Source organism: Sceloporus undulatus, chromosome 2 (assembly GCF_019175285.1).
Source record: "Sceloporus undulatus isolate JIND9_A2432 ecotype Alabama chromosome 2, SceUnd_v1.1, whole genome shotgun sequence".
Taxonomy (NCBI): domain Eukaryota; kingdom Metazoa; phylum Chordata; class Lepidosauria; order Squamata; family Phrynosomatidae; genus Sceloporus; species Sceloporus undulatus.
In genome coordinates this window covers 110,094,146-110,121,637 of record NC_056523.1, presented here as the reverse complement: position 1 = coordinate 110,121,637, position 27,492 = coordinate 110,094,146, and the positions used below count along the sequence as shown (strand labels likewise).

At 46.2% G+C, this 27,492-nt stretch overlaps 1 protein-coding gene across 1 annotated transcript; it reads right to left on the bottom strand.

Moving 5' to 3' along the window:
• Positions 1-18,861: 18,861 nt before the first annotated feature.
• NKX2-5 (NK2 homeobox 5) lies at positions 18,862-26,881 on the bottom strand. The gene is given in 4 exon segments (XM_042454374.1): positions 18,862-18,967; positions 18,969-19,225; positions 19,227-19,561; positions 26,469-26,881. Coding segments are annotated over 4 exon segments (1,077 nt in total). The 5' UTR covers positions 26,848-26,881.
• Between the last annotated feature and the right edge of the window lie 611 nt (positions 26,882-27,492).

Genomic DNA, 27,492 nt, shown 5'->3' with positions numbered 1-27,492 from the left:
AAGATGGCATCCACACACAGATGTTGGCAAAACGTCAGGAATAAACTCTTCTAGAACAGGGCCAGATAGCCCAAAAAACCCCACAAAAAATTATGAATGCTGGCCATGAAAGCTTTCAAGTCCTTTTTATATTAATTTAATATCAGGAGAGAGGGGTAAAAGGAGGAGGGATCTTGGGGTAACAGTTGAGTGTACAATCTTCTTCATTAATGAATTTGGTAACTGGCAGTCAAGACCCCAGTCCTCTCTATCCGAATCATAACCTTTGCACTTGAATTTTGCTTTGAAGTCCCTTCAGATAGGATACAGGATTGAGACAGTATAGCTCAGAAAAGGTTATCAGAAACTGCTCCACTTATTCCCATGGAAGATATTTTCTTTATCTCTTGCTGGAATAACATGTTAGGAGGATGTGAGTGAGGCAATGAGAATGGCCTGTGTGGGGTTGCCCAGGCCTTCCTTGCTAATGCAGGTGAGATCTTTCCTGTCTTTGACTCCTGGGCCCCCTCTCTCTATTTTTAGAGGCAGGATGCGATATTGATCAAGCCAGACTCTTGTCAGCTTTTCTAATGGTGCACCAAAAGCCCATTCTCATCTCAGTTATCTCTACCTTTTAAACCTCTGCCAGGCCATCATGTTGTCCCCGGAGTGTGTCATTTTGCTCTGCCTTTGGTGTCACTTTAGGCATGAAAGGAAAATGCTGTCCTGAGCCTTTCAAGGTGATAATGCTACATGTGTCCCTCAGTTCCTGTGATAAGTACACAGAGGGCAAGCAGAAAAGGAGACAGGCCCTGCAGCGATCAGAGCACACCAGCCTCCATAGATAGGCCCGTGGGGAATATATCTATATAGAATGAGATCAAAGCAGTTCCCATTCTTCCTTAGAGCTGTATCACAAACAAGGATGTTTTAACCTGATCCTTTGAAAGTGTCTGATCTTTCTGTGCCCTAAACTCTGCTGCTCCACACTCTAATCCAAACTGAGAGGAGAAAAGGAGAGAAAAATGAAAATGGAACTGATCTGTTAAAACTGGATTTAGGGCTTCTTTCACGCTGCAAGCTATAGCACTTTGATACAACTTTAATTGCTATGGCTGCATCCTATAGAATTTTGGGAGTTATAGTATGGTGAGTCACACTAGGCCTCTCTGGCAGAGAATTCTAAATACTTCATGAAACAGAGAATTCCAAGATTCCAAAAACAACGTAACTCACACCATGCTTGTTCCTCAACCATTAAGGATGTAGAGGGAAGCTTTTCTCTCCCTGTGCTCAGACGTACTTTGAACTACCATATAGATTTTCTTCTTTCTGCCTTGCTCCAGAAGCTGAACTGGTGTTAATGATGCATATGTATTGTAAATAAACTTTATTTTTCTGCTTTTTAAGTAATATTGTGTTTGATTCTTTTTACTTGGCTAGACACATGTATGTGTGGCTGACCTCTTCTGCTCTAAGCTTCTGCCTCAGTACAGTTTAAAATGCTGAAAGAGATTTAAAGAGAAAAGGTCCAACACCATCGGGACCGCCCTGAAGAGACAGAGCCCTCCCTCCACGGCCAACTGTCATCATCCAGCCTGGAGGGAGTGAGCGGGTGGGTAGGGGCTAATTTTGTATTACAATTTTTACTGTACACCGCTATGATCATTGCGGAATAGTGGTCTATAAATAAAACTTATTATTATTATTATTATTATTATTATTATTATTATTATTTGCCAAACCTCAGTTGCTTTTAACTAAACCTAAAAGATTGGTATAACAGGAAAACCTGTGGTCCCCCCGCTGGCCATTCCCCCATTTTTCTAGCAAGCAAACTTGCCCCTGCTGTCAGACTACACATCCTTTCCTTTGCATTTTAGCACATATTAATGCTTCTAGATTGGACTCAACACTAACCTGGACCCAAGGCTACAAAGCCCTGTGAGTAATCTTGGACTATGCCATACAGGTAGCATATTTTTATTTTAGAAAATTATATAAAGCCTCCAATCCAACCAATTCATTAACAGTTTCAAATGAGACATAATACAGATCCAATGATGGGTTGAATCATTATATCTTTTACAATTAAAAATGGAAGAATAAACAAGAAGGGGGGGACAAATTTAGTCAATAATAATACCCTCCACAAATTGAGTTGTACTTAGCAGATGGTATTGTATGATGTTATGATTAGTGGTCTATGAATGGAGACCAAACAATGTAGAATCCATTATAGCAAGTCAGTTGTAAGAGATGGCCAGTGGAAATGCTTACAGCGAAGGCTGGGAAGAGGGTGCTGGGGTTTGTTTGGGTTTTTTTTGCTTTTTCCCATTTCAAGGCTTTTGAAGTATTTGGTATTCATAAATGTACCTTCTAGAGGCAAAGATAAATAAATATGGGCTTCTCAAGCATAAACAAGATAAATCAGAGATAGCTTGGATGACAGTGCTCACGCTCACCCTAGTAAAAGGGAGATTAAAGTTTTAAAAAGGCCACCTACACAAGCCATGTGCTTTCAGGGGTGGGATGTAAAAAAGAGGAAAAGCCTCACACACGCCAAATTGTCCCATTCATTGGCTCTCTACCCTGTCAGTTTTCTCAAGCATGAGCCTCTAAACTTTTGGATGCTTGTGGGAAGGAGGACCAGTGGTATTAGGCCTCTTTGCCCAGTCAAAACCAGCTGGTAAAGACTGTAGCACCTCTTGATCTCACTGTAAGAAAGATACCAGCATCGCCTTTGTATAGACTGTCCTTTGGACAGTACCATCAGTACCTAGGAGATGTTTAGCTTCTGATGCTTTTTGTGTCAAACGAATGTGATGCAGGCACAGCCTCCAGAGTGATAAGTTACTAGACAGGCATGAAGAGAATAAGATGTAACAAAGATCCTGTGCAGAATGAGAGTACACATTTTCCCTTATGATTTTTGTATGCAATCTCCTGCAGATCTGTAAAGTGTTTTCTCTGTTCTGTTTGAACACTTTTTCAAGTGGCCTTCTGATGTTTTTATCATGCCCAGCTGAATCCTTTTTCTCTTCCTGCCTTTATTTCAGTATTTTCCCCCCTCACTACCCAGTCTTCATAAGAGTTTTGTTGAACCCCCAAAGCTAGCATACTATGTTTTGGTTTTTGATCCTAATACTGGTTTTTTGTTTCTAATCCCTGCAGGCAGGTAGAAATCACTTCTCCAAAAGCATTCCAGCAGAAACAATGGTGAAAGTGAATGCCAAAATCTCCCAGCCAAATATTAATTTTGAAACTAAATTCTGTCATTGTTGAGGCAAGAGAAAGTGGCTTACCTATTCCTCCCCCTTTGCTTTTGCAGCCAAAAGCCAGCAGACATTAACAATCCTTTCTCCATCAGCCCACGATCTTCCATCCTGACGTATTGGTTATTTTTCAAGTGTCACTGTAACAATAACCAGACGTGTTTATTGCTCATTGAAATATTGGAATGTGGCTCCTCCTAGGAGATACCTTGTCTGGGACTCAAAGGAGGAAGAAAGTTCCTCTAAATAAACAGAGCTGCTTTACATTTGGCATGGCTGCTGTGCTGTCCAGACACACTATGCTCAGTCCCATTTGTGGGCTTGCCTGGACTCCAGATGTCTGGCTGGTTGGCAACAAGGAGTCATGTGTGTTTGTGTGCGTGCCCCGTAATTCAGAGCAGCAAAGAAAATGTTATACTTAGGTGGCCACTAAGTAATAAACATCTGAAGCTGAAAGAGAGGTTCTGCAGAGAATAAAGGTGGGAATCTCTATGTAGGCCAAATCTAGGAATGTTCTTTTGAAAGTCAGGCCCCATAGATATCAGTGTGGATGCTGATCTCCTGGCACGCACACTTAAGAGCGTAGCTGCAGCTTCCTAACAAAGGAGCTCATCTCAATAGGCATAGTAACATAGGGCTAGGTTGACCATATTTCTCTGAGACAAGAATGGGACATTGGGATGGCAAAAACGGTATGGGTTTATGTCATATTCTGTATTCCTTTAAAAAGTAAGATGGCAACAAAAGTTTTATTACATGGACGTATTGAGCTATTATTCTTCGGTGACAGAAGTCATACAAAAATTATATAGATGTAGAGGGGCACTGTATTTCACCACGATCCTATCATGAATATTTCTCCAATGAATTAATCTTATGCAGAACATTTTGGTCTTTCAACACGTTATGATAAAACTTCTCACACTCTATGACACAATTTTTTTTGACAACCACAATTTCAAACAGGGATCATCAAACCATTTTTGCAATATAACAAAAATTTCTGTCTTTCCTTTCATGAAGGAATTTTTTTTTTAGTTTTTGTGATAAAAGTAAATATGGAAGTAGTGATGATCAATAGGAGATATTACAATTGGAATTTACAATTGGAATGTTTCTATTTCTGGATCCCAGTCAAAATGAATGAGGTAGACTGAAAGATTCTTCTGACAGCAACTTTTGTTATGGTTTACTTTTGTTCTGAGAAACAAGACAGTTTTAGGGAACTGGGCTGCTGCCCTCCTGTGTATTAATGGGAAACAGAAGCATTATTCTTCATTTAGGTTTGCAGTCCCATGCTCTGTCTCACCAAACACAGAAGAATTTATTTTTAGTAAGAATGCATGGGATTTCACAGTAAGCAAAATATATCCATATCATATGCAGGATTATAATTTTCTAGTTTTATTTTTCAATTTATTAATTACATTTATATACCTTTTTTCCCTGAGAGGCTCAGTGTAGAGTGTATGGAACTTCATTTTCTTAAGTAAGTTCCCAGGTAGGCAGTGACCAACCCAGGAAAGCCTAGACAACTGCAGAAAAATGGTACTATCCAGTGCTTTCAAACCCTATCTCAGGCAATGAGAATATATGAAGAGCCCTGTTGAATCAGAGCAATGTCCTATTGTGCTGAGCTTTCTGCTTATACAGTAGCCAGTCAGTTGCCTATGGGGAACCTGGGAGCAGACACAAAGGTGATACAAAGAGGATCTTTATTGTTGCTGTGTGCCTCCAAGTCATTCTCGACTTGAATGACAACTGTCATTGGGTTTTCTTGGGCAAGATTTGTTCAGAGGGGGGTTGTCTTTGCCCTCCTCTGATGCTGAGAGAGTGTGACTTCTTGCCCAAGGTCACCCATTGGGTTTCCATGGTTGAGCTCCAAAGAGTCATAGTCCAACACTCAAACCAATATACCATGCTGGCTCAGATGTTGAATGTCTACCAAATATGGTTCACATGCTTTCAGTCACTAGGTGGCAGGCAAATACAAAGTTCAAAACCCATGCTGTAAACTGACATATAAAGTCAGATTACACAGATAGAGACACAGTAATATACCAGTGGGAATGTTGTTTTCTCTATTTATTATGCAAACAAGGAGTCTTCAGGTGTATGTTCACCAGCAATCCATGCTTCATTTTGGAAATATATCATCAGTGGCAAAGAGAAAAGAGAGGAACGGCAAAAGACAAAAGCATTAGTTACTTATGACACTGTATATTCCAATGTCCAACACATGCCCACCTGTAGTTAACCGCACAAATATACTAATATATTGTTTTCTCTTTTCTTATTCTTGCTGGATATTTGCTCATAATTTTGTTGTTGCTGAGTGCCTTCAAGTCATTTCCAACTTATGGTGACCCTAAAATCCTAATCATGGGGTTTTCTTGGTCAAGATTTGCTCAAAGGGGGGGGTGCCTTTGGGCCTGAGAGAGTGTGACTTGCCCAAGGCTGCCCAGTGGGTTTCCATGGCTGAGTGGAGATTCAAAACCTGGTCTCCAGAGTCGTTGCTCAGACCACTGCACCATGGAGGCTCTCTCTTTATGTTGTTATTAAATCATAAACATAAGGCTAAAGAATTCTTAACCATTGCCCTGACCATCTCATGGAAGTATTTCAGGGTTTCTGGAGCTTCAGTTCCTTCAAACCATTCTCAAAAGTCCCATGAAACTGGGAAGCACACTAACAAATTGCACTTTGCTCATATTTAGAAACCGTTCTCCTTTGTGTGTTGAAAAATGTCTGTTTGCCATTTTATGTGCCTGCAAACTGCCTTGCCTTATTTTGTTTTAATATGGTCTTCTAGATAATTATGAGCTAACTTTGCATATCTGATATCTGAAGCATGTATCTCTGAGGAAATCCTTTGACTGAAGGGAAACACAGTATTCCCAAGCCAACTCTGTTTCTCTTGTTTTGACCCTCTCTTCGAGATTTATTTGTAGGTAAGAAGACTTAAGATCAGTCTATAGCCTGGGTTACAGTGATATACGTATTTCAGAAGACAAATACGTATATCACTGTAACCCAGGCTATAGTACTGTCTGTCCTTCTAGGGTCTTGGTTTGGGAAATCTTCAGTTTGATTCCTCTCACCTGAAAAACTGTGTCACAAAGAATTTAAATACCATTACTTTTAATCATAATTAACATGTGTCTACACAGTAAAGTGCTATTCCTTCCCCAGGGAGGGAGATTCGTAGGTGGATTTCAGTTTTCCTTATGTACATGCACAACAATACTGTTGAATTATATCATCAGATCCCCATTGAACTGGCTCTTGAACAAGAAATGCATTCACTCACTATTTACATGAGAATAGAGTTTGCTCAGGATAAGTGTATGTAACACTCACAAATAAAGTCACCATATTTAAAAACAACCTCCTCTGAGCCTCTTGTGGATCCTGTCAGGCCTCATAAGGTGGGCCTTGGCTGCCTGCATTAAGTAGAAGCCCCAGAAAGGCAATTATATTATATGCATTTCTTTCATATTCTTATGGCATTTTTCCCTTTTGAAATTATATTCTGTGCTAAACTGATAGACCTGTTCTCTCTCTCTTCTGTAATATTGTACAAATTACGTTTTCATTACCAGTTTCATTACAGTTAGGTCATTTTAGACTTTGAGCTTAATGATTTAAAAGAGGGGTCTGTTCTTTTGACATTACAGTACTTTAAAATGTGGTTAGCTAGTCCTGCTACTTTTTTTTTGGGGGGGGGGTTCATTCTGTTGTGGGAAGGGGGTTAGGCTTTTGCCCAGAAATACTGCCCAGGTGATGCCACAGTTTACCATGCCAGCAAAACAGAATTATAGCTCCAGCAATTACTAATGGATTTAAATCTGCCCATTTGCACTTTGTTTTACAAGGAGTTCGTTTCATTCATGTTATTTGTGTAACATCTGCTAGGAAGTACTTGATGTTTGCACTTCACTGAGTCTCTGTGGTGACCTTCAAGAGGCTTGAATTATTAGATCAATAAACCTCTGACACCTGTAGATCAACACAAACTTGACCTCTACTCTCAGAGGATCTGTCTTCAGGAGGACTGCTTTGAAGGGTAAGGAAACTGAAGGATTGCTTTGAAGGATAAGGAAGCTGCCCTGGCAAAATGAGCTAAAGGGCAAAGTCAGAGTGATAAAACAAATCAACTGTCTGTTGGGGGGGGGGGCGGTTTTTAAGTATAAGGTTTTATTATTGATTAGGGTGGCAAGGATTTACTACTTCAGGTAGGTGCACTTGTCTCTCTAGTATTTCTATACTTTTCAAATGATCAGTAATAGTGTAGCTGGTTATATGATACAATCCACTAGTACAAAAATTCTGCATTCTCAGACTACAGTACAATAGTGTGGTTTAAAATTATGGTTCTAAATACTGTTTAAGTAGGGGAAATTAAGTAGAGGAAGTAGATAAGACTTCCGCTTAAGTAGAGGATATTTCATAGAAGATATGTTCTTATTTGTTAACAAAGTTAATGACAGGGGAGTTTCTGGTAATGTGAGTTGCTGATTCATTAGCATTAATTTGTTCTCAGTGTCCATATGGTATCTTGGTATCTTTGTTGATAGAACATCAAGGGGAAAACTCTCTCAGAGGAGAGCACTGGTTTGAAAAGATCTGCCAGCCTAATGCATTCTTAAGAGGGTGATGTTCTTCAGATGGCATGTACATTGAAATCTGCAATGTTTCTGCCGTAAATGCTTCAGAGGAATATAAAATGGAACATGATGGTATAAGTGGGAACTAATTGTGGACTCTCTAGTCCTTGACACCTGCCCCTCAGTTTAAACTTGACCCCTGATCTCTGGATGACAGAGCTGACTTTTGAATAGCAACTGAGCTCCAACAGCTCCATCCAAATGTACAGTTTGGAACAGTTGTTTAGAAGAGATATAAAAGGGACAGGTCTCTGGTGTGAGGAACTCAGTGGGGGCAGATATGTCCTGAAGCAAACATGTCCTGTATTTGAAAATAATTATTGAAGGGACATATACATAAATAACAAAGGATGTGCAGAAGAACTGATCCCTAGAAGATGTGAGGCATTTGGTGAGAATCTGGAAGGTGAAAGTCTGGGTGTCATAAAAAGGCAGCAATTTGTTGCTTATTTTTTAATCTTTTCTTTAAAAACAGAGAGGTGTGGAGAGGTGTTTATCAGACTTTCTGCCACTAATAGTATTGGCAAAATAAGGTGGTTGGCACCTTACTTGTATAAATGATATGTGCATGGCTGCCATTTGCAGTGCAACCTCACACTAGCTCTCAATGTAGCAGAAACAGTGGTCCAGAAATTAGAAATGTTTCTATAGGTTGTGGCCATTTCTCTTCAGTGGCACTCTTCTGTAGAATATGATACATTGCTTTTTCCGGAATTAGCCCCTGGATGCCAAAGGGACTACTTCAGAGGGAATTATTGCCTTAAAATAAAATTTAAAAAAGAAAGAAGCAGAAGCAGGAATGTCTTGAAATAAAAAACTCAGCTGTTCCTTGATGTGCCAACAGATGTTGCCAGGTGCTGAATGAGGCTTGTGCAAAACTTGTCATAGAAATTTAATGCATAGCAGAGAAGCTGAATATTGGTAACTGAAGATATAATGATCTGATGGTGCAAAGTTGCATTTCTCAAGGTCACAAGATAGGTTGGGAGTTAGCAAGATATGAATATGCAACATGTTTTTTTCCCAAGGAGCCACATTAATCAGTGAAGAAATCTGACTGAGGACATTGTATTCATCTGTCAAACATGCACAAGATCTTTGTATACATTCTTATCCCATGAAGTCAAGTCACTGCCCTGAGGCTGAAATCATATGCAGTGTAATCTACAGAGTGGATGTTGCTTGGACAAAGTTTTCATTTGGTGACAGCAGTTATGCTGCTTGAATTATTCTTTTAGGTGTAAATGCATCTTCTTCTGAAATGGTAGTCCCTCACCTTTCACTTCATGTAATTCATTATGCCTTGTAATATTCAGCATGTAATCTTTGCACATTATATACCAAACAGCCATCATCTCCTCTTCTGTTCTTGTCTGTGTGATGCATGGCTGGCAATTACACACCATGCTAATGAAGAGCCTGATATGAAAGGGCTTTTTATTGGTTAATTTACCAAAATGGAGACAAGTGTTTTGAGCAAACAACAGGTGAAGGTTACCCCTGACTTCTTTTCCCTACATTTGTGAGCTTTTCCCTGCTTGCTTCTAAAATGAATACAGTATTAGAATAAAACAAGTGTGGTGTGTACCTGTTTAGTGTTTCAACCAGTCAGATTCCCTTTGCTTAGATATCCCATTTTGTTCCTATTCCACCTCCCTCCCCTCCAGTATTGAATACAATCAGTACTGTATGGCCAATGAGCACCATCAGACTTTTTCTGGCCTATTTGGATTCCCCCCCCCCCTTAATACCAACCTTCCCCAATGTTGCTGACTTATGCAAACTTTGGGTTTCCATGTTCCTGGTCATACGTCCATCTTGTGTGTGAATGATGGAAACATTTGGCCCACTTCTCCTTGGAATATTGGAAATATGGGCAGGCAGGGGGAGATGAAATCTGCAGGTCAAGGACTTCACAGAAGCAAACTTCTGCACACTTACAGGTTAAGTCCCACTGGCTGCAATAGAATTATGTCTAAACATAATTAAAGTCACATTGACAAGGAATATTTGTGGATGGGGGATCAGCCATTTGCTGCTCTGCCTCAGGCAGTAAAATATCTTGGGCTGGCAGAGAGGTAAAGCTAGTAAGCTGGCAGCTGCCAAGACAGAGGGCCCTCTTGTCTCTGGAGCCTGGCTAATGCCCATGTGCACATTCCACTTGCTTCTGTCTCCAAGCCCTTGCATATGAATCCCCAAGCTCTCCAGATCCTTGATCCACTGCCAGTTGGAGCTGTTCTAGCCAGCTGCAGTGTTGTCCTCATCCTCAGCCCTTTCCTGAGTAGGCTCCAATGCTTGAAGCAACGGGGTGGGATGTTTTTGCTAGAAACTTGTGGGGCTGGTGTGGGGGAAATGCTAAAACTTCCAGAATCTCCCAAACAGTAATACTGGAGACTGGACTTGCTTCCTGAAGACTTTCATTCTCTTCTGAAGTTGGTTTACTTTCTTTCTGCCTCTGTGGAATAGCTGTAGGATAGCATACGTAGCTTGATAACAAAGAAGTGAGGAAAATATTTTTCAAACGACAATTCCTACAACCACTTGCTAGTATGGCCTTCAGCATGGCTGAGGAATTCTGAGAGTTGTGATCCATAACAAAAACAAAAAATCACATTTACCCAGTTCTGCTTTATACTTATGGATCTGGTTTTATCTTTTTGTTAAAACTCACAAGTTACTTTTCTATCCTAAAGCTTCTGCAGAATGGGATCAAGAGGGGAATAAATATATAATGTGAAAACCAGCCAAATGCCAACAAAATGCTGACCACTTCAACAAACCCAATAACTCACTAAACAGCAAAGGCCTGTGGAAATAATAAGTGGGTCTTCAGTAAGGATCTGAAAGTCAGTATGGAAGGAAGAGGCCAGAAGTCTCCTGGGGAAGAGTGGTGTTCTGTATCTCAGAGTGAGAGTTACAAGAAGGCCCTGTCCTGCACTTCTTCTAATTGAATTTCTGAGTCCAGGAACACATCCATTTGTACCTGATAATAGACACAGATGTATTTATTGTGGAGCAATTCCCCTTTTCCGTCACCCATTTCTTAGCTGATGTCTGGTGTGAGAGGATAACTGTTGCCAGTCCCTAAGGACTGCCTGCCACACTGGCCAGGGCTTCTCTTCTCAGAGAACATTTCTGGACCAACCAACTCTCCACTCTGGAAAACATTGTGTCTGGTCTAAGAGCCCAGCTCTCAGGATTAATACCAAGGATCTTCAGTCTGGCTTGAAGTGCATGCTGGTGGCATAAGATTCCCCATCACCCTCACTGGGAGAAATTTCTCAGAAGACATCCCATTCCCCTTGGCTAAGTGGTGCCAATTAATTTCAGATCAAGACCTTCCAGTCAAATCATTCCAACTGGTAAACTTTCTGCTGGTTGACTCCAGCATTGGAGAGATGCTTAACTCTGCTGGGAGCAGTTCACCCAACCATCAGCCCATGGCTTCTGGCTTATCATGACTCAACTTCAGAATTGAGTCCTGGTGCTGCGGCTACTGCTAAGGCTAAGCCTCATCAGACCAGGAACATAGGGAATCCCATGGCTACATGCCTATGGAAAAGGCCACTCCTGTGGATTAATCAGGTTCAAGAGCCAAGTTTCTTGGAAGAGGAAGTGGGCTTTTGTGTACATGTGTGACTTTTCACGGAGGAAGCTGAACAGAACAGCTTCTAGTTTCTCTACAGGCCAGGGGTGGGAATCCACAACCTCTATGACCCTCCAGGTGATATTCAACTCTCATCCCCATAAGCCCAGCATGGCCAGGGAGTAGCAAGCCAAGAATGGGAGCTGTGTTCGGATATCTGGAGTGCTACAAACTCCCCATTCCTACTCCTGGCCATTCTATGAAGAGATGTTACTATTAAGGTCTATGAAAGTCAATAACAGTTTGGATTTTTTTTTTTATGCCTAAGTCATGATTTGTGTGTAAATTGCCATTAACTTGGCTTTGACTTACAACAGTGCTTAAGAATGAGAGGCGTCCAAGATACCCTTTTTTGGCTTCCTTGAGTGAGTCTGTTCACCTGTGATTTCTCTTTTCCTACTGCCTTCCACTTCGTCCAACATTATTGTCTTTTCAGTGAGTCATGTTGACTCCAAAGTACAACAGGCTCAGTTTAGCCATTTTTGCTTCTAGGGAAACTTCAGGGCTGTCTTTTCAGCCACCCATGTACTCCTCCAGCAGTACGTTGCAAATTAGTTGATTTATTTCCTGACATCGTTCTTTACTGTCTGGCTTTCACAACCATGCATCAAAATTGGCAGTACTGTGGCCTGGAGCTGGCTGGGGCTGAAGGAGGTCAGTCTAGTGGAGGAGAGGACCACCTGCCTCCCAGAGCCAGGAGAGGGGCACTCTGTGGCTGGCATCTAATATGATTATTGATTTAATAGTTTTTAACTTCTGTTTTAGCCAGGATTTTAACTGCATTTGGTGCACCTAGACTGTAGAAATAATGCAGTTTGATACCACTTTAACTGCCATGGCTCCAGTCCACAGAATCCTGGGATTTGTTGTTTTGAGAGCCTGCAGTGCTGTAGTGTTTGAGTGTTGGACTGCGACTGGAGATCACACACTCTCAGCCCCAGAAAACCCTGTGATAGGTTCTCCTTAGGATTGCCAACAACAAGGAGGCACCAGCACTCTTTGGCAGAGAAGGCTAAAGATATTGTACAAGTATTAATCCCGGGATTCCATAGAATGGAAGAGAGGTGTTGAACTGCATTATTTCTACTGTGCAGCTGCATCCCGAGTCTCACTTTTGGGGAAAAGGCTGGACATAAATAGAGTGGGCCCTTGGTATCTGCTAGGGTTTAGTTCCAGGACTCCCCTGGATACCAAAATACACGGATGCTCAAGTCTCATTAAATAATATGGCATGGTGAAAAGGTGTCCCTTATTTAAAATGGATACTATGGACAGCCAAAAAGACAAACAAATGGGTCCCAGAACGGATGAAACCAGAAATTTCCCTGGAAGCCAAGATGATAAAGTTGAGGCTGTCTGGGAAAGGCTATACAGTAATGCTAGGAAAGGTGGAGGGAAGCAGAAAGCGAAGAAGGCCGCCTGCTAGATGGAGGGACTCTTCTCTCAAAGAGGTCCTGGGTATGACTTTGCAGGGCCCGAGCAGAGCAGCGGAGGAGAGCGGGGCTTGGAGATGTCTCACCTTTGGGGTCGCCACGGGTGGGGGTCCACTCGAAGGAGGTCGGTAAGAACAAACTGTGTCAAAAACAAGCTTTCCTTTTGGAAATGATATCTATGCCTTCATATTTTTCAAGCCGTGGCTGGTGGAATCCATGGATAAGAAAGAAAAAGTCCTTAGATGTGGAAGGCCGATTGTACGTTCAGCGAGGGATGAATTGCATTTGATTTTCCCTTGCATTGTGGTGCTTGCTTTGGGAAAGGCGGGGGAAGATGATGATGATGATGATGATGATGATGATGATGATGATGATGATGGTGGTGGTGATGATGATGGTGATGATGGTGGTGGTGGTGGTGGACTCAGGGGATGACCAGGCCCCTTCCCCAAGCGCTGCAGATTCCAGAGGCAAAGGAATGGCCGGAGGAGAGAGGAGCCGGGAAGTCTCCTTCCGTGTTTACTGATGGGTCCGATAGGGACTCCATGCCTAATGGCTTTCCCAGCCCCCCCCCCCAAGGGCCGCCCAGGATGTTTTGGCTGCGATCCCCCTCTTGGCTGTCCCTCCCTCCTCTCCATGACACTCGATCCCGGCGCCAGATCCCCCACCCCACCCCAGTCTAACACCCCCCCCCACAAGGAACAGGGGGGAGCAAGTTGTCTTGGAGAGACTACAACTCCCAGAAACCCCAGGAGATCCCTTCCACTCGTCCCAGGACTTGTTCTAAAGTACTTTGGACGTTCCCCCGAAGGGCCAGAGAGGTTCAAAAACTTCCCCCGTGGTGGTTTGCGTGTTGGACTGTGACTCTGGAGACCAGGGTGCCATTCCCTGCTCGAGCCTACAAACCCACCTTGGGCAAGTCACACTCTCTCAGCCTCAGGGGAAGGGCAGACCTCCTCGGAGCAGATCTTGCCATCATAGGGTCGCTTGAGGGCCGCCCCAAGTCGGAAACGGTTGGAAGGCACGCAACAACACCGAAATGTCAGGTCCCCTGTTGAAAGTAGGTTGATCTGGATGAGTTTGAAGGGGAACTAGGGAGGCCAAGGCCTTGGGAATGCGGGTGTCCCTAAGAAATATTTCAGGAGGAAGGCAATGGCCTGTGTGGCTCTCCAAGGAAAATCTGTTTGTAAAAGACCCAAATCTGGGGCTTCCTCTTTTGGAGGGGCTTTGCGCCAACCCTTCAAATCCCCACCCCGTCCCCCTCCAGGTCTGCTAGACGGCTCCCAGCTTGGGAATAGAAGGAGGGGGGATGCGTTTATATGTGTGTGTTTGTGTGTGTTATGTGCCTTCAAGTCGTTTCAGACTTATGGCGACTCTAAGGCAACTCTGTTGTGGGGTTTTCTTGGGAAGATTTGTTCAAACGTCAGGAAGAAACTCTTCCAGAACAAGGCCACTTACCCCATGAGCCCCCAAAACACTATGATCAGAGCAATGTTTGACCCCTCCGCCTGCCAACCTACCCCTCCTGCAAAACCACGGAGGCTTATTGAAAAATTCATTGTCCTCTGCCTACAAAGAGGCCTCTGGCCTCACAGGAATGGAGACAGATTGGAGTGCAAAAGAGGGCTCCCTGTTGAGATGCAAATGGACTTTAAATTTCCTGCTCTTTGTTAAAGTCCCAGTTCCCACCTGGCCAGAAGCAGGAGGAGCCAGCCTGCAAAATCTACCCTCCTCTTACCATCTGAACTAAGGACAGAAACAACAAAATTCAGGCATCTGACTAACATCTCTACTTTCCTCCTGTTTGATTTGTAAGCTCTTGCCTGATGAAAAAGCCGGTGGAGCTTCCAAAGCTTGCAACAAGTCTATTGCGCATTTGGGTTGGCCAATAAAGGCATCACCCTTTGGAGGACTTACGTTCAGAGAAGGTTTGCCATTGGCTTCCCCTGAGGCTGAGAGCATGTGACTTGTCCAGGGTCACCCAGTGGGGTTTATGGCCGAGCTGGGAATCGAACCCTGGTCCATCTGGTGGTTTGAGTGTTGGGTTATGACTCTGGAGGCCAGAGTTTGATTCCCAGCTGGTCCATTGGGTGACCTTGGGCAAGTCACACACTCTCAGCCTCGGAGGAAGGCAAAAGCAAACCCCCTCTGAATAAACCTGGTCAAGAAAACCCAGTAATAGGTGCGCCTTCGGGTCGCCGTAAATCGGAAAAGACTTGAAGGCACACAACCACAACAACAACAACAACAACCACAACAGAAACCTCTGTGTGTAGAAGAGGAAAAGGTTACATTTCACTCCCAAGCTGAAGGGGGGGGGGATCCTGAGAGATCAGGAGGTTTGATTTCCAGGGATCCGACTTTTCCTTTCTTCCTCGTATAGCATCTATATAATATCTAGAGGGAGAGGTCCCGGAGGAGTCTCTGGAGACCCAGGCCGAGAGTCCCGACGGGAGGGAAGGGGGCTCCCGACAGGCCTGGCCCGGGCTTGAGACCAGACCCTTTATTGCCAAGGAGGACCGGGCACCGCTGAAGGGAGGACATTCAAGGGAAAGGGAGGGTGTGGTTTTTTAAAAATACTCTAAACATTCATAGACATATATTCATCCATGCTTCTTAGCCTTGCTCAAACTGGAGGGCCTTTTGAAATTCCTCCTGGGCTGAAGGTTCAAATGGAGAAAGGAGGACACTTGGTCCTCCTTTTCCAGGACACGTCCTACATCCCAACCTACCTCCCAGGATGAATTCCAACGTGTCTTCCATTTTGAGCAGGACTAAGAGGCACTGATGTCTATATCGATGAGTGTTTGGAGCTTTCCTTTGGTCCTGCCCTCTATTTCCCTTGTATGGCCTCCGTTTGCGGCGGTGAGGAGGATATCTGGGCCCAGGGCCTCCGTGGCCCGGCTCCATGGCCTTCCTAGCCAAGCGGGGAGTCCAGGCCGCTCAGTCCAGACGTGACTGAAAAACACGCGGCCACTTCCAGGCTGAGACTGCCTGAAGGGCCATTCCTGGCAAAGGGGCTTCCGCGGGAGATCGGGGGCCATTGAAGCAGAGGGAGAGATCAGCCTCCTTCGAAGCACAAGGAGGAAGGCACTCACTTCCAGTCAAAAGGATAGGGCTGGGCTGCACATTCCCAGTTAGAAAGATCTTGTAACACCTTTGAGACTGAAAGAAAGACATTGGCAGCATGAGCTTTCCTGAACTTCAGTCTACTTCCTTCAGTCCAGGAAAGCTCATGCTGCCAACTTCTTTCTTTCAGATAGTCTCAAAGGTGCTGCAAGATCTCTCTCTCCGTAGTGATTCTACAGACTCACACGGCTCCATCTTTGACTTCCCAATTTATTGTGTTTTAAAACAATTGCTAACGCCGGAGTCTGATTAAACTCCATATAAAGTTATTTTAAAGGAGACGAGATTAGGGCTCAAGGGCTCTTAAGGATAGGCGTTTTGTGAGGAAAAGCGACATATAAAAATATTAAGGCTGCATCCGCACTGCAGAAATAATCCAGTTTGACAGTGGCTCAATGTTATGGAATTCCGGGAACTGTCGTTTTGTGAGACATTTGGCCGTCTCTCTGTTACAGACCTCTGGTGCCACAACAAACTTCAAATGAGCCATGGCAGTCAAAGCGGTGTCAAACTGGATTATGTCTTTTCCTGTTATTTATTTAGGGCATTTATACCCCGCCTTCCTCCCAAAATGGGATTCAAGGCAGCTTTCTTTTATTCATTTATTTCCTAGAAGGTCGCACTGAAATAAAATAAATGTAACTTACTTCTCAGTACATACCGATATTGATATCAATATCGATATGTACTGATGTAGAAACACACTCTCAAATGCAAGCTACGGCTCAACCAACTGGGCTCCCAAAGAGACTCTTTTTATCATGGCTGTTTAAACAGGTTTTTGAACCCCGTCCGGACTGATAATTTATGTAGTTTGGCTAAAGAGGGGGCTAGCATACACACACACACACACACACACACACACACACACACACTTATTGAGATACGTGTGTGTGTGTAATATATTATCTCGTGTGTGTGTGTGTGTGTGTGTGTGTGTGTATACGTTTGTGACACAAATATATACAAGCCAGTTTAAAACAAGGGCAGACTAGTTTTCGGTTGAAGGAAGGGAAGCAAAACAAACTACGCAAACATAAGGCACTCTCTTTAATGACAAAACACTCAGTTCCATCGGTATTTTTTGTACAGAAACAAATAAAATAAAATAAAATAAAATAAAAGGTGAATGAAGGGTACCTCCAAACCAAGCGACTGGACAAAGAACGGCCGGTGCATTTCGTATTCGCTGGCTGCACCTACACTGCAGAAACAATCCGGTTTGACAGCGCTTTAAGTGCCCTGGCTCAATGCTATTTCCAGAATTCCATAGGATTGAGCCAGGGCAATTAAAGCGCTGTCAAACAGGATTATTTCTGCAGTGTGGATGGAGCTGAAGCTGCACTAGCCGTTTAGTGGAGAAGCACTTTGGGGGGGGGGGATTCCTTGGCTCTGCTGGGAGTTTGGCTCAAAAGGCGGATATCATCTGCCCCCCACTTCCACGCATGACTCTCATGGACGAAGACAGCCCGGAGCTATCCAATTGCAGCCGAACCCAACAGAATCCCCACAATAATTTCAGGAATAATACATCAGAAAGCCAGCCCTGTTCCAAAAACCTGAGGGACCGAGCCGCAGATCTGCGCGATCCCTTTTGAAGGAGAAATGCGGCGTGTGTTATGGGGTGGATTTTAACATAGGGTGACCAGATGTCCTCATCGCAAAGGAGGACAAGGCACTGCGAAATGTAGGGCCTTCCAGAATAATGGAGGACGTTATAAAATATAAAGCTAAAAACACTCGTAGAAATGTAAATTCATACTTCTTAGTGAAGCTTCTAGTGGAGGAACTTTTGGAAGTAACTCCTCCTGGACAGAAGGCTGAAACGGAGGACATGTCCTGGACAAAGGAGGACGCCTCTGGTCACCCTGTTTTGAAAGAACACGGATCTGCCTAACGCAGTGGTCCCCAAACTGCCCTTTAAGGGCTTTTGGACTTCAGCTCCCAGAACCCCAGACTATTCGCTAACATCGCTAGGGCTTCTGGGAACCGAAGTCCAAAATCTCTTAAAGGGCACCGTTTGGGGACCACTAGGCTTTGGCAACGGGAGAAGGGAGGGAAAGAAGCGGGCCTCCGAGTAAACATGAGACCCCGATCTCTCTCCCTACTTTTTAGGGAGGGGACTTGGAAGAGGCCGGGGCGTCTGAGGGGGGTCCAAAACACTCTACAGAAATCATCCAGTTTGAGACCGCTTAAACTGCCCTGGCTCAATGTTAGGGAACCCTGGGAACTGTAGGTTTGTGGGACATTTAGCTTTCTCGGTCAGACACAATAAACTACAGTTCCCAGGATTCCCTAGCACTGGGCCAGGGAAGCTCTAGCGGTCTCACACTGGGTGATTTCTGCAGTGTGTTGTGGCCATGGATCTGTGGGGGGCTTTTAACCATTTTGAAAAAGACACACACACAAACACACACAGAGGCACAGGCCGGGAAAGGAACGGGCAGCTCAGGGGCCCCCGAAGTCGTGTGTCCTTCTGTCCCAAGATCCGTCGGCGGCCCCTTCCCTTCTTTGGGGAGAGGAAGGCCCGGGGGCTCCGTCGAAGCTTCTGCCTGGGGGCCGGGCTCTGCTGAATCCCTAGGGACTTAGCCTCTCTTCCTCCGGAGGTCCAGGTTCAGGGCCCATTCCCGGCAGAGTCCCTTCGCCCCGGAGCCGCCCCGTCGAGGGTTTCGGGGTTTCCCCACCCAGCGAGCCCCACAACCGGGGAGGGCTTGGGGGTCTTCCTCCTCCTCCTACCAGGCTCGGATGCCGTGCAAAGAGGAGAGCCCTCCGTTCCCTTGCGGGAGGGAGCTCTGCACTGGGTTCAAGTCCGCCACGCCGAAGTTGACGAAGTTGCCGGCGGGCGTCGGGGGCGGGGGCACGCTTTGGACGGCCCCCCGGGTAGCTGCAGCTATAGCTGGCGGCGTTGCAAGCGGCCCCGGGGGCCCCGTAGTTGCTGTAGGCAGCCGCCGCCGTCGGGTAAGGGCTGTAGGCGCCGTAGGGGCTGAGTTGGAGGGCGGCGGAGTTGTAGGGCGAGGCGTAGGGCGAGGCGTCGGCCGCCAGGCAAGGCTTCCCGTCGCGGACCAGGACCGGCACGGCTATCCGTCGAGGGGGGCGGCGGGGGCGGCGGAGCCGGGATGCCCACCATCTCCAGGCTCTGGTCCTGGCGCTGCCTCTTGCACTTGTAGCGCCGGTTCTGGAACCAGATCTTGACCTGGGTGGAGGTCAGCTTGAGCACGTTGGCCAAGTGGTCCCGCTCCGGCGCCGAGAGGTACTTCTGCTGCTTGAAGCGCCGCTCCAGCTCATAGACCTGCGCCTGCGAGAAAAGCACCCGCGGCTTCCGACGCTTCCTCGGCCTCGGGCGCTCAGCCTCCTCCGCGGCGGCGGCGGAGGCCAAGGGGTCCCGCTTCTCCTGCTCCAGGGCTTTCTGGAGGGCGCACAGCTCGGCGGCGGCTGCGGGGAAGAAGACACAAAGGCAGCTAAGGATTCACCGCTCAGAAGCCGAGCCCTCCCTCCAGTCGATCTGCCTTGGTCCAGCCCAAGAGGAGAGAAGAACCGCTGGACCTGATCCCCTTCCCCACCACCATTCCCTTCTCCTTTTGTGTCGTTTAAGAACCAGATGCTCTGAGAACCTTTGTGGCTGAAGAGCGGGGCATAAATATTCAAAATAAATGAATACAAATAAATAAATTCACCCATCAATCCACCTCTTAAATCCAAAACACACACTGCAGAAATAACCACTCGAACTGCCCCGGCAATCCTGGGAACTGTATCTTGTTGAGGCACCAAAGCTCTCTGACAGAGGAGGCGGAATGGCTCACAAAGCTACAGTTCCCAGGATTCCCTAGCGTTGAGCCAGGGCAGTTCAAGCGGTCTCAAACTGGGTCATTTCTGCAGCGTGTGTTTTGGACATGGATCGGCTTTAGGGGGAGAAGGGAACGTTTGAGGACTTTCAAGGGGGATCCAAGCCTTCACAGTAACAGTGGGCCCTGGGTCGTGGTCAGGGTGAGCAGATGTCCTCTCCACAAAGGAGGACCAGATTAAAAAGAAAACTCATAGAAATATGCTTCTTAGTCATGCTCAGAATGGAGGACCTTTTGAGATTCTTCCTGGACAGAAGCCTGAAATGTAGGACATGTCCTGGAAAAGGAGGATGTTTGGTCACCCTGGGTTTGGTTTCAGGACCCCCAGGGATACCAAAATCCGTGGATGATCAAGCCTCATTATACACAATGGCACAGTAAAATGATGTCCCTTGTGTAAAAAGGACAAATCAAGGTTTGCTTTTGAGATTATTGTGTGTGCGTGTGTGTGTGGGGTGTATGTGTGAATATTTCAGGGAGGTCACGGACATGAATTTGCAGGACCTAAGCAAAGCAGTGGAGGATCGGGAGACTTGGAAATGTCTCATTCATAAGGTCGACTCGAGAGCACTTAAAAACAACAGATTTCCAAGCGCTGACTCTGTAGATATGAAGGGCCCACTATATATAGATTTTACTACATCTAGGACCCTGTTTGTTGGTATTGCTTCATTTGTGTCTCATCTCCCCCCCAAGACTGTACCTTGTCCTTCTCCCTGGAGCCAAGGAAGCTGAAGAACACACCTCTCCCCTCTTTTATCCTCAGGACAACCCTGTGAGGTAGGTCAGATCAGCCACGGACGAGGGCGGATTTCGGCCAGGCGCTCAAGGTCTGCACTTGCTGGTTCTCAGCGTAGTAGCCAGGAGTGGTCCACTGGCCCCCAGTGAAGACAGAGACACCCCACACTTAGGATACATCAACACTAGAAATAACCCAGTTTGACGCCACTTCGCAGTCCCATCCTATGGAAGCTTGGAGTCTGTAGTTTTACAAGGTCTTTAGCCTTCTCTGCCAAAGAGTGCCAGTGCCTTACAAAGCTACAGATCCCAAGATTCGGTAGGCTGGAGCCATGGAAGTTAAAGTGGTGTCAAACTGCGTTATTTCTACAGTGTAGGTGCACCCTTAGAAACAGGGTCTAAATCCTGTTGTTAGTCCTGACAAAAGCTGATCTATTAAATCAGTGGAGGTTTTTTTTTAAAATAAATCTAAATCGGTGGAATTTATTTATCTCTAAATCAGTGGGATTTACCTACCTGTTGACAATTTGAATGGATCAGTTCTAGTGGGCACTAACCAACAAGATGCCAGCCCTGGTCTCTATTTGGGACCAGAAAGAAACCAGTCATTCTCGAACCACGTCTGGCTGAAGGGGAATAAGGATGCGCCTGCCTTCATCAAACAAAACACAGAAAGACTAACTCGACTACGCTCCAAAACACACTGCAGAAACAATCCAGTTTGAGACCGCTTTTAACTTCCCTGGCTCAGTGCTAGGGAATCCTGGGAATGGTAGTTTATTGTGGCCCGCCAGAGCTCCCTGCAGAGAAGGCTAAATGTCGCCCGGAACTACAGCTTCCAGAACTCCTTAGCATTGAGCCAGTGCAGTTCAAGCGGTCTCAAACTGGGTTATTTCTGCAGTGCGTTTGGACCCGTATCTGTGAATTCCAACGCTGTGAAGTAGTTCAGTCAGCCTAGCCTTGCTTCTGGGGCAAGAGGAATGGGAATTATCTAAAAGGCAGGAAGAATTGCCCACTTCTGCCACCCAGGGCCCTAGCACACAGACCTCCTTAAAACGAAAGCCCGACGTCTCCCATGCTGCACCTCCAACAACAAACCCATTTACACACATTTGTATAATATTGTAAATCGGAGATCTCCAAATCGCCTGTCTTTTGTCTTTCGCTTTCCCTCCTCCCTAGAGGTATTTGCCATAGACATATCTACAGATGGCCAAGGTGAATGCAAGACATTGAAGCACAATTTGGGCTGCAGGTCCCGCTAAAGCCAGGCACCAGCCTGCTCCCATTGCTTTCCATGGGCGGCCTGAAGCATATGCCTCGCTCTTTCCACTGAAAACCATGGCAGTCAAAAGCACGGAAGGCTGAGTCTTTCCTCGTTTTTCTGCGGCCACAGAAAGCTCGCCTAGGCAGCGCAGATCCTAAAGAGAATCCGTGTTTACTCCGAAGTCACTTCCCGCCAATTACTTAAAGGTGTTAATCACACTATACTCTTATAGTGCTACTATTCCACTTTAACTGCTCTAGCTGCTTGTGCATTCTGGGATTTGCAGTTTTAAGGAGGGGTATTTGAATTCTCTCCGAGAATTCTAAATACTCCTCCTTAAAACTCCAATACCAGAATGCAAACAGGAGGGCTAGAGGAGTCAAAGTGGAATAGTGACACTATAAGAGATAGTGTGATTAACACCTTAGAAATAACGACTAGGAAAGATCGCCTCCTCCAAGAAAAAAAGAAAGATCAGACTGAAAGGCTGGATGCGGGTGGACTTATTTTCATGCAAGGCTCTAAACTAATTTACCAAAGAAATACGTGCAGGCTTTTCTCCTGCAGACTAGTAGTTGTCGTGATTGTTGTTATGATTTCAATTTTAGTGCAACAAGTCTCGGATTGAAACCGCATCAACGCCGTCTCATATTCAGTCGATTTGTCCGATTTGCTGATTTTTGTCAACGACGTAATGACATGCATAATATGCATTTGTTTTCATAAATCTCAAGGGCATAGAGTTAAGTCTTACTCTTTCAAAACACCGACTCCATTATAATCCTCCCACTGCATACACTTTGGATCGTAAAACTATAAGTAAGTAGCCAAATCCGGACGTGTTCGGGCTGCATCTGCACTGAGGAAACAAAGCAGTACAACACCGGTTTAACTGCCATGGCTCAGTGTTGTGGGATCTGCGATTTGTAGCTTGTTGTGGCACCAGAGCTCTTCGACAGACAAATTTAAGCATCTCACAAAACGCAAATCCCAGAATTCCGTAGCACTGAGGAACGAGAATTAAAGCGGTGTTAAAAACTGCTTTATTTTTTAGGAGTCCCTGAAAGCTTCGTTCTTGCGGAGACTCATACTTGACAGAAACTCTTTTGGGAAATCGGTGGCTCTGGACGAGGACATGGACCTTCACAGGATCCGACCCTAACACCGGAGGGAACTATGTCTCCCAGGAACCCCTGTGCCTTACGTGTGTAAACACAGAATTAGACTCTAGGCACAGACAAGCTGTAACTGGATCACTCTCATGCAGGTATACTCCGGGTATAGTTATGCGTCCTCCAGCCAACTCTGGCTTTAGCCGACTCTGTCATGGGGCTTCCTGGGCCAGGTTTATTCAGAGGGAGCTTGCCATTGCCTTCCTGCCTGAGCCGAGAGTATGTGACCCACCCAAGGTCACTCCGTGGGTCTCCATGGTCAAGCGGGGATTCACACTGGACTCCTGGAATCCTGGTTCGACATCCAAACTGTGGGCAATCCAAGTTTCCTAAGGCTTCAGCCTTTGTTAAGGAAACAAAAACATCTAAACATCAAAACTATCAAAGCCAGGCCTGTTAGGGCCTAGCTTTAAATCAGCAGAGTAGCAGAATCGTGTCCTTGTCTAACGATGCTTCTCTAAGAACTGAGACTGACTCACAAGCAACCCAAGTAGCTTACAGCTTAAACTAAAGTTTACTAATGGCTCGAATCTACCTATGATACTAAATCTTTACCTAGCTAATGAATAGTTCAGGTAGAAGAAGAAGACATCTTTATTTCACCATCAGAAAGTTGAGGGAGGAAGAAGATAGGGGGCCAGCAGAGAAGCAAGGGAGAATCTCTTTATGGGAGAGAAAACTTCGAATCACACGGTTTGTTTATCAGTTTACAAAGGTATTTATATTGCCCTGTGATTCAGTAGGAGCAACACCCGAACCACTAGACTATACTGTCCCCTTTAGAAACCCAAACAGATGGATAACTTTATTTCATGCTTCCCTCGCCCTGGGGAAATTAAGGTGGAAGGAGAGCCAAGAAATAATATCCATCTTCACAAAACATTGGAAACCTACCCCGACTTTTCCAAAACTCCCCAAACTGCAAGGACAGTTCTCTTCCCCAGGAATTTTGGTCGGGGCTGATAAATTCACAGCCTAGGAAATGCTCTCATTTTCGGTAAGCTCTACCCCGAAAACTAGAAAGCAACAGAGAAACTACACGTCAATCTTGGGCGTCTTTGCTCGCGGTCCATGGCACTTATTGCCAACGTATGCAAAGGGATCTTGTAGCACTTTTGAGATGAAGGTCCAAAACAGGCTGCAGAAATAATCCAGTTTGAGACCTCTTTAACTGCTCTGGCTCAGTGCTAGGGAATCCTGGGAATTGTAGTTTATCGTGGTACCAGGGTTCTCTGACAGAGGTGGCTGAATGGCTCACAAAACTACAGTCCCCAGAATTTTCTAGCATCGAGCCAGGGCAGTTAAAGCAGTCTCAAACTGGATTATTTCTGCAGTCTGTTTTGGACCTAACTGTACGAAAGAAGTGGCAGTAGCATCGTCTGCATCGAAGAGCAGGAAACAAGCGGTCGGAAACTACGCGCCTGGTTTGGCACCCTTTGAAGCATTAGTAAACTCTACTCTAAGAAAGCATTCGGGCTTTTAATGAAATAATATAATAATACTGTAATAATACTTTATATATCCCGCCTCTCTGTCAATGACAAATGAGGATTCCTCCAAAGTTCAGGGAGTAAGCAAAGCGACCCATGGAACAAGTATACTTTACGAAGCAGGCTCGGAAAACAGGGAAGTTATGATGCTTCTTTCTCCTCCTCCTTTCTCAATCAGAAGCGATGCTCCAGAAGGCTTCATTAGAAGTTACTCCAGTTACTATCAATGCAACTGACTTGAAAAATCGAGCCAAGGGGACTGAGGCACAGCCCTAGGCCTTCCTTCTGGGAAAGATGGAAGAAGGAGTGAGAAAGAAAGGCGGACGGAGGAGTCTCATCTGGAGCCCTGATATGCAGGAGGATCATAGATGTGTCTACACCAGGTTAAACTCCACCGGGATGAACGCGATTTATTTCTAAGTAAACGGTGCAAGGTTATACAAAGAACCTTCGGCTGCAGTCTTTCCTCCCGTTTAGCTGGACTCTGTGGGATTTCCTTCTAGTTTCCTTTTGCAGCCTGGGACTCTAAGCAGGAAACTGTTTTTTAAGCTCAGCATTGGCTGGCAGGTTGTGATTAATTTTGCCTACTTGCAAGGGGGCCATTTACTTTCCCTATCCATTCTCAGGGAAAGATGATTTAATATGAAGGATGTTAACAAAACACAATCTTGACTTAGACCTGCCCTCCATGTCTCTTAGTGGTTGATAATGCTTGAGGAGGCTCAGCCGTATAGGAGGAGTCTGGCTGGTCCAATTTTCTCTGGAAATTTGAGTTTTTTCAGGGCAGTTAAAGCTGGATGATTTCTTCACTGTGTCTTGGACCCTAGTTAGACTTCCTTAAATTTTGAATGTAGGTTTTAGCAGTGAAGGAAGCTTTTGGAAATTATTATTAACTTCAGTATCGTGATGACCCACTCTCTCACGGATCAGTTCTCCCAGAGTTATAGCCATTTCCAGAGTTCATGTCTATAACTCTGGGAGAACTGATCCGTGGGAGAGAGATTAGGCCGCCACGATACTAAAGTTAATAATAATTTTTAAAAACTTCTGTTGCTGCTAAGACCTACATTCAAAACTAAAGACGTTTAGCTAAGATTGTCCATTCAAGCCTAGTAACTCAGTTAATTACTAGATAATTAGATACATCAATACTTCAACTAGGTGTCTAGAGAAGTCAAATGGCGCACTAGGTGCAATTCAACTGGTTTCATTACTAAAATTATTGTTGACATGAACGGGCCGAAGGGTCAGGCTTCAATAGCAGGGAAGGACCCTAAGGGTTGGTTTTGCAACGAACACAACAAAATATCGACTGGCCCCTTGGACACTTTCCATGGCTCCAGAAAGGCCCCCGCTGAAAGCGGTGGATGATGATGATGATGATGCGAGGCCCTAACCCTGGCAAGACCCACCTCCCCCCTTCTTTTCTTTGGCTCCCTTTCTCCAGACTCCCTCCCCGGGGAGTCCCTCCATCACTGCCCCGATCCTTTGGCTCTAGCAGCCCCAGGGACTCCCGCGGAGGCTCTTAGCCGGACCCAAGGCAGACAGGCCACCGCACCGGAGCCTGAAGGGAAGAGGGGGCTCTTGTGAGCCGCCTCGGGCCCCTTTCTGGGAGAAAGGCGGCACAAAAAGGACATAAATTAAAACAATTAAAAACAGGGCTCTGTCAGGACGTCTAAGAACCGGTCCGCCGCCTCCCCATTTGGAAAGCAGCGAGGCGGCGGTGTCTCCCCACCTCCATCCCCGACGTTTCTCCTCCTCTTCCATCACTCCCACCTCCCCCTCCATCCCCTCCACTCCCTCGCAGCCCCTTCGCGGGCCGTTTACCTTTCTTGTCGGCTTTGGGCTCCTTGGCGGAGTCCATCTCCCCGTAGTGCTTGGCGTAAAAGCTGCCGGGGAAAGCCCCGCTCTTGGCAAGCGTGGCCAGGGCGAGGGCGGCGGCGGCGGGGTCCGGGACAGGGGCCTCCTCGCCCGGGTAGCCCTCCTGCTTGAAGGCGGCCAGCATGCAGGAAGAGGAGGAGGAGGAGGAGGAAGAGGAGGAAGAGGAGGAGGAGGAGGAGGGCGAGCCCAGGGCCGAGGAGAGCTCCAGCGGGGCCAGGCCGGGCTCTGCCTGCTGCTGCTGGTGCTCGAGGCTGAGGATGTCCTTGACGGAGAAGGGCGTGGAGGTGGGGAGGGCCAGGGCCGTGCTGACGGGGATCGGGAACATCCTGAGGGCGGCGGCAGGGAGAGCCTCCTCCTGTCCCGGGCAGGCAGCCTCCGTGGGGCCCGGCTGAGTGCGCCGCTTCCCCGAGGGGCTCCGGCGCTGGGCCCAAAGCCTCCCAGGGCCTGGTCCAGCAGGGGGCGGGGACAGAGGGAGGGGCGGGGCCTGGGGTTTGGGGGACTCGGGGGCGGAGCCTCGCAGCTCACCCTCAGGCCGCCTAATATAGTCACAGCAAGAGAGAGAGAGAGGGAGAGGGAGAGGGAGAGGAGGAGAAGGCACCGCCCCCTCTCTCTTCTTCTCTCTCTCTCTCTTTCTGTCTCTCCCTCTCCCTCTTTGTCTTTCTCTCTCTGTCTTTCTGTCTTCTCCTTCTCTAGCTCTCTCTGTTTATTTCTCTCACTCTTTCTCTGCTTGTCTCTGTCTTTCTCTATGTCTCTCTCCCCTTCTCTCTTTCTCTGTCTGTCTGTCTTTCTTTTTCTTCCTCCCTCTTCCCAGCCCCCTCGGTCCGAAAGCTCTGCGCCTTGCCTTCTCACTCTCTCTCTCTCTCTCTCTCTCAGAAGGGGCAGAGAAGCCGGGAGGCGGTGTCGGGAGGGAGGGAGGGAGGGAGGGAGGGAAGGGGGAGGCTTGGCCGGAGCTGGGGGGGAGGGGGCAGGT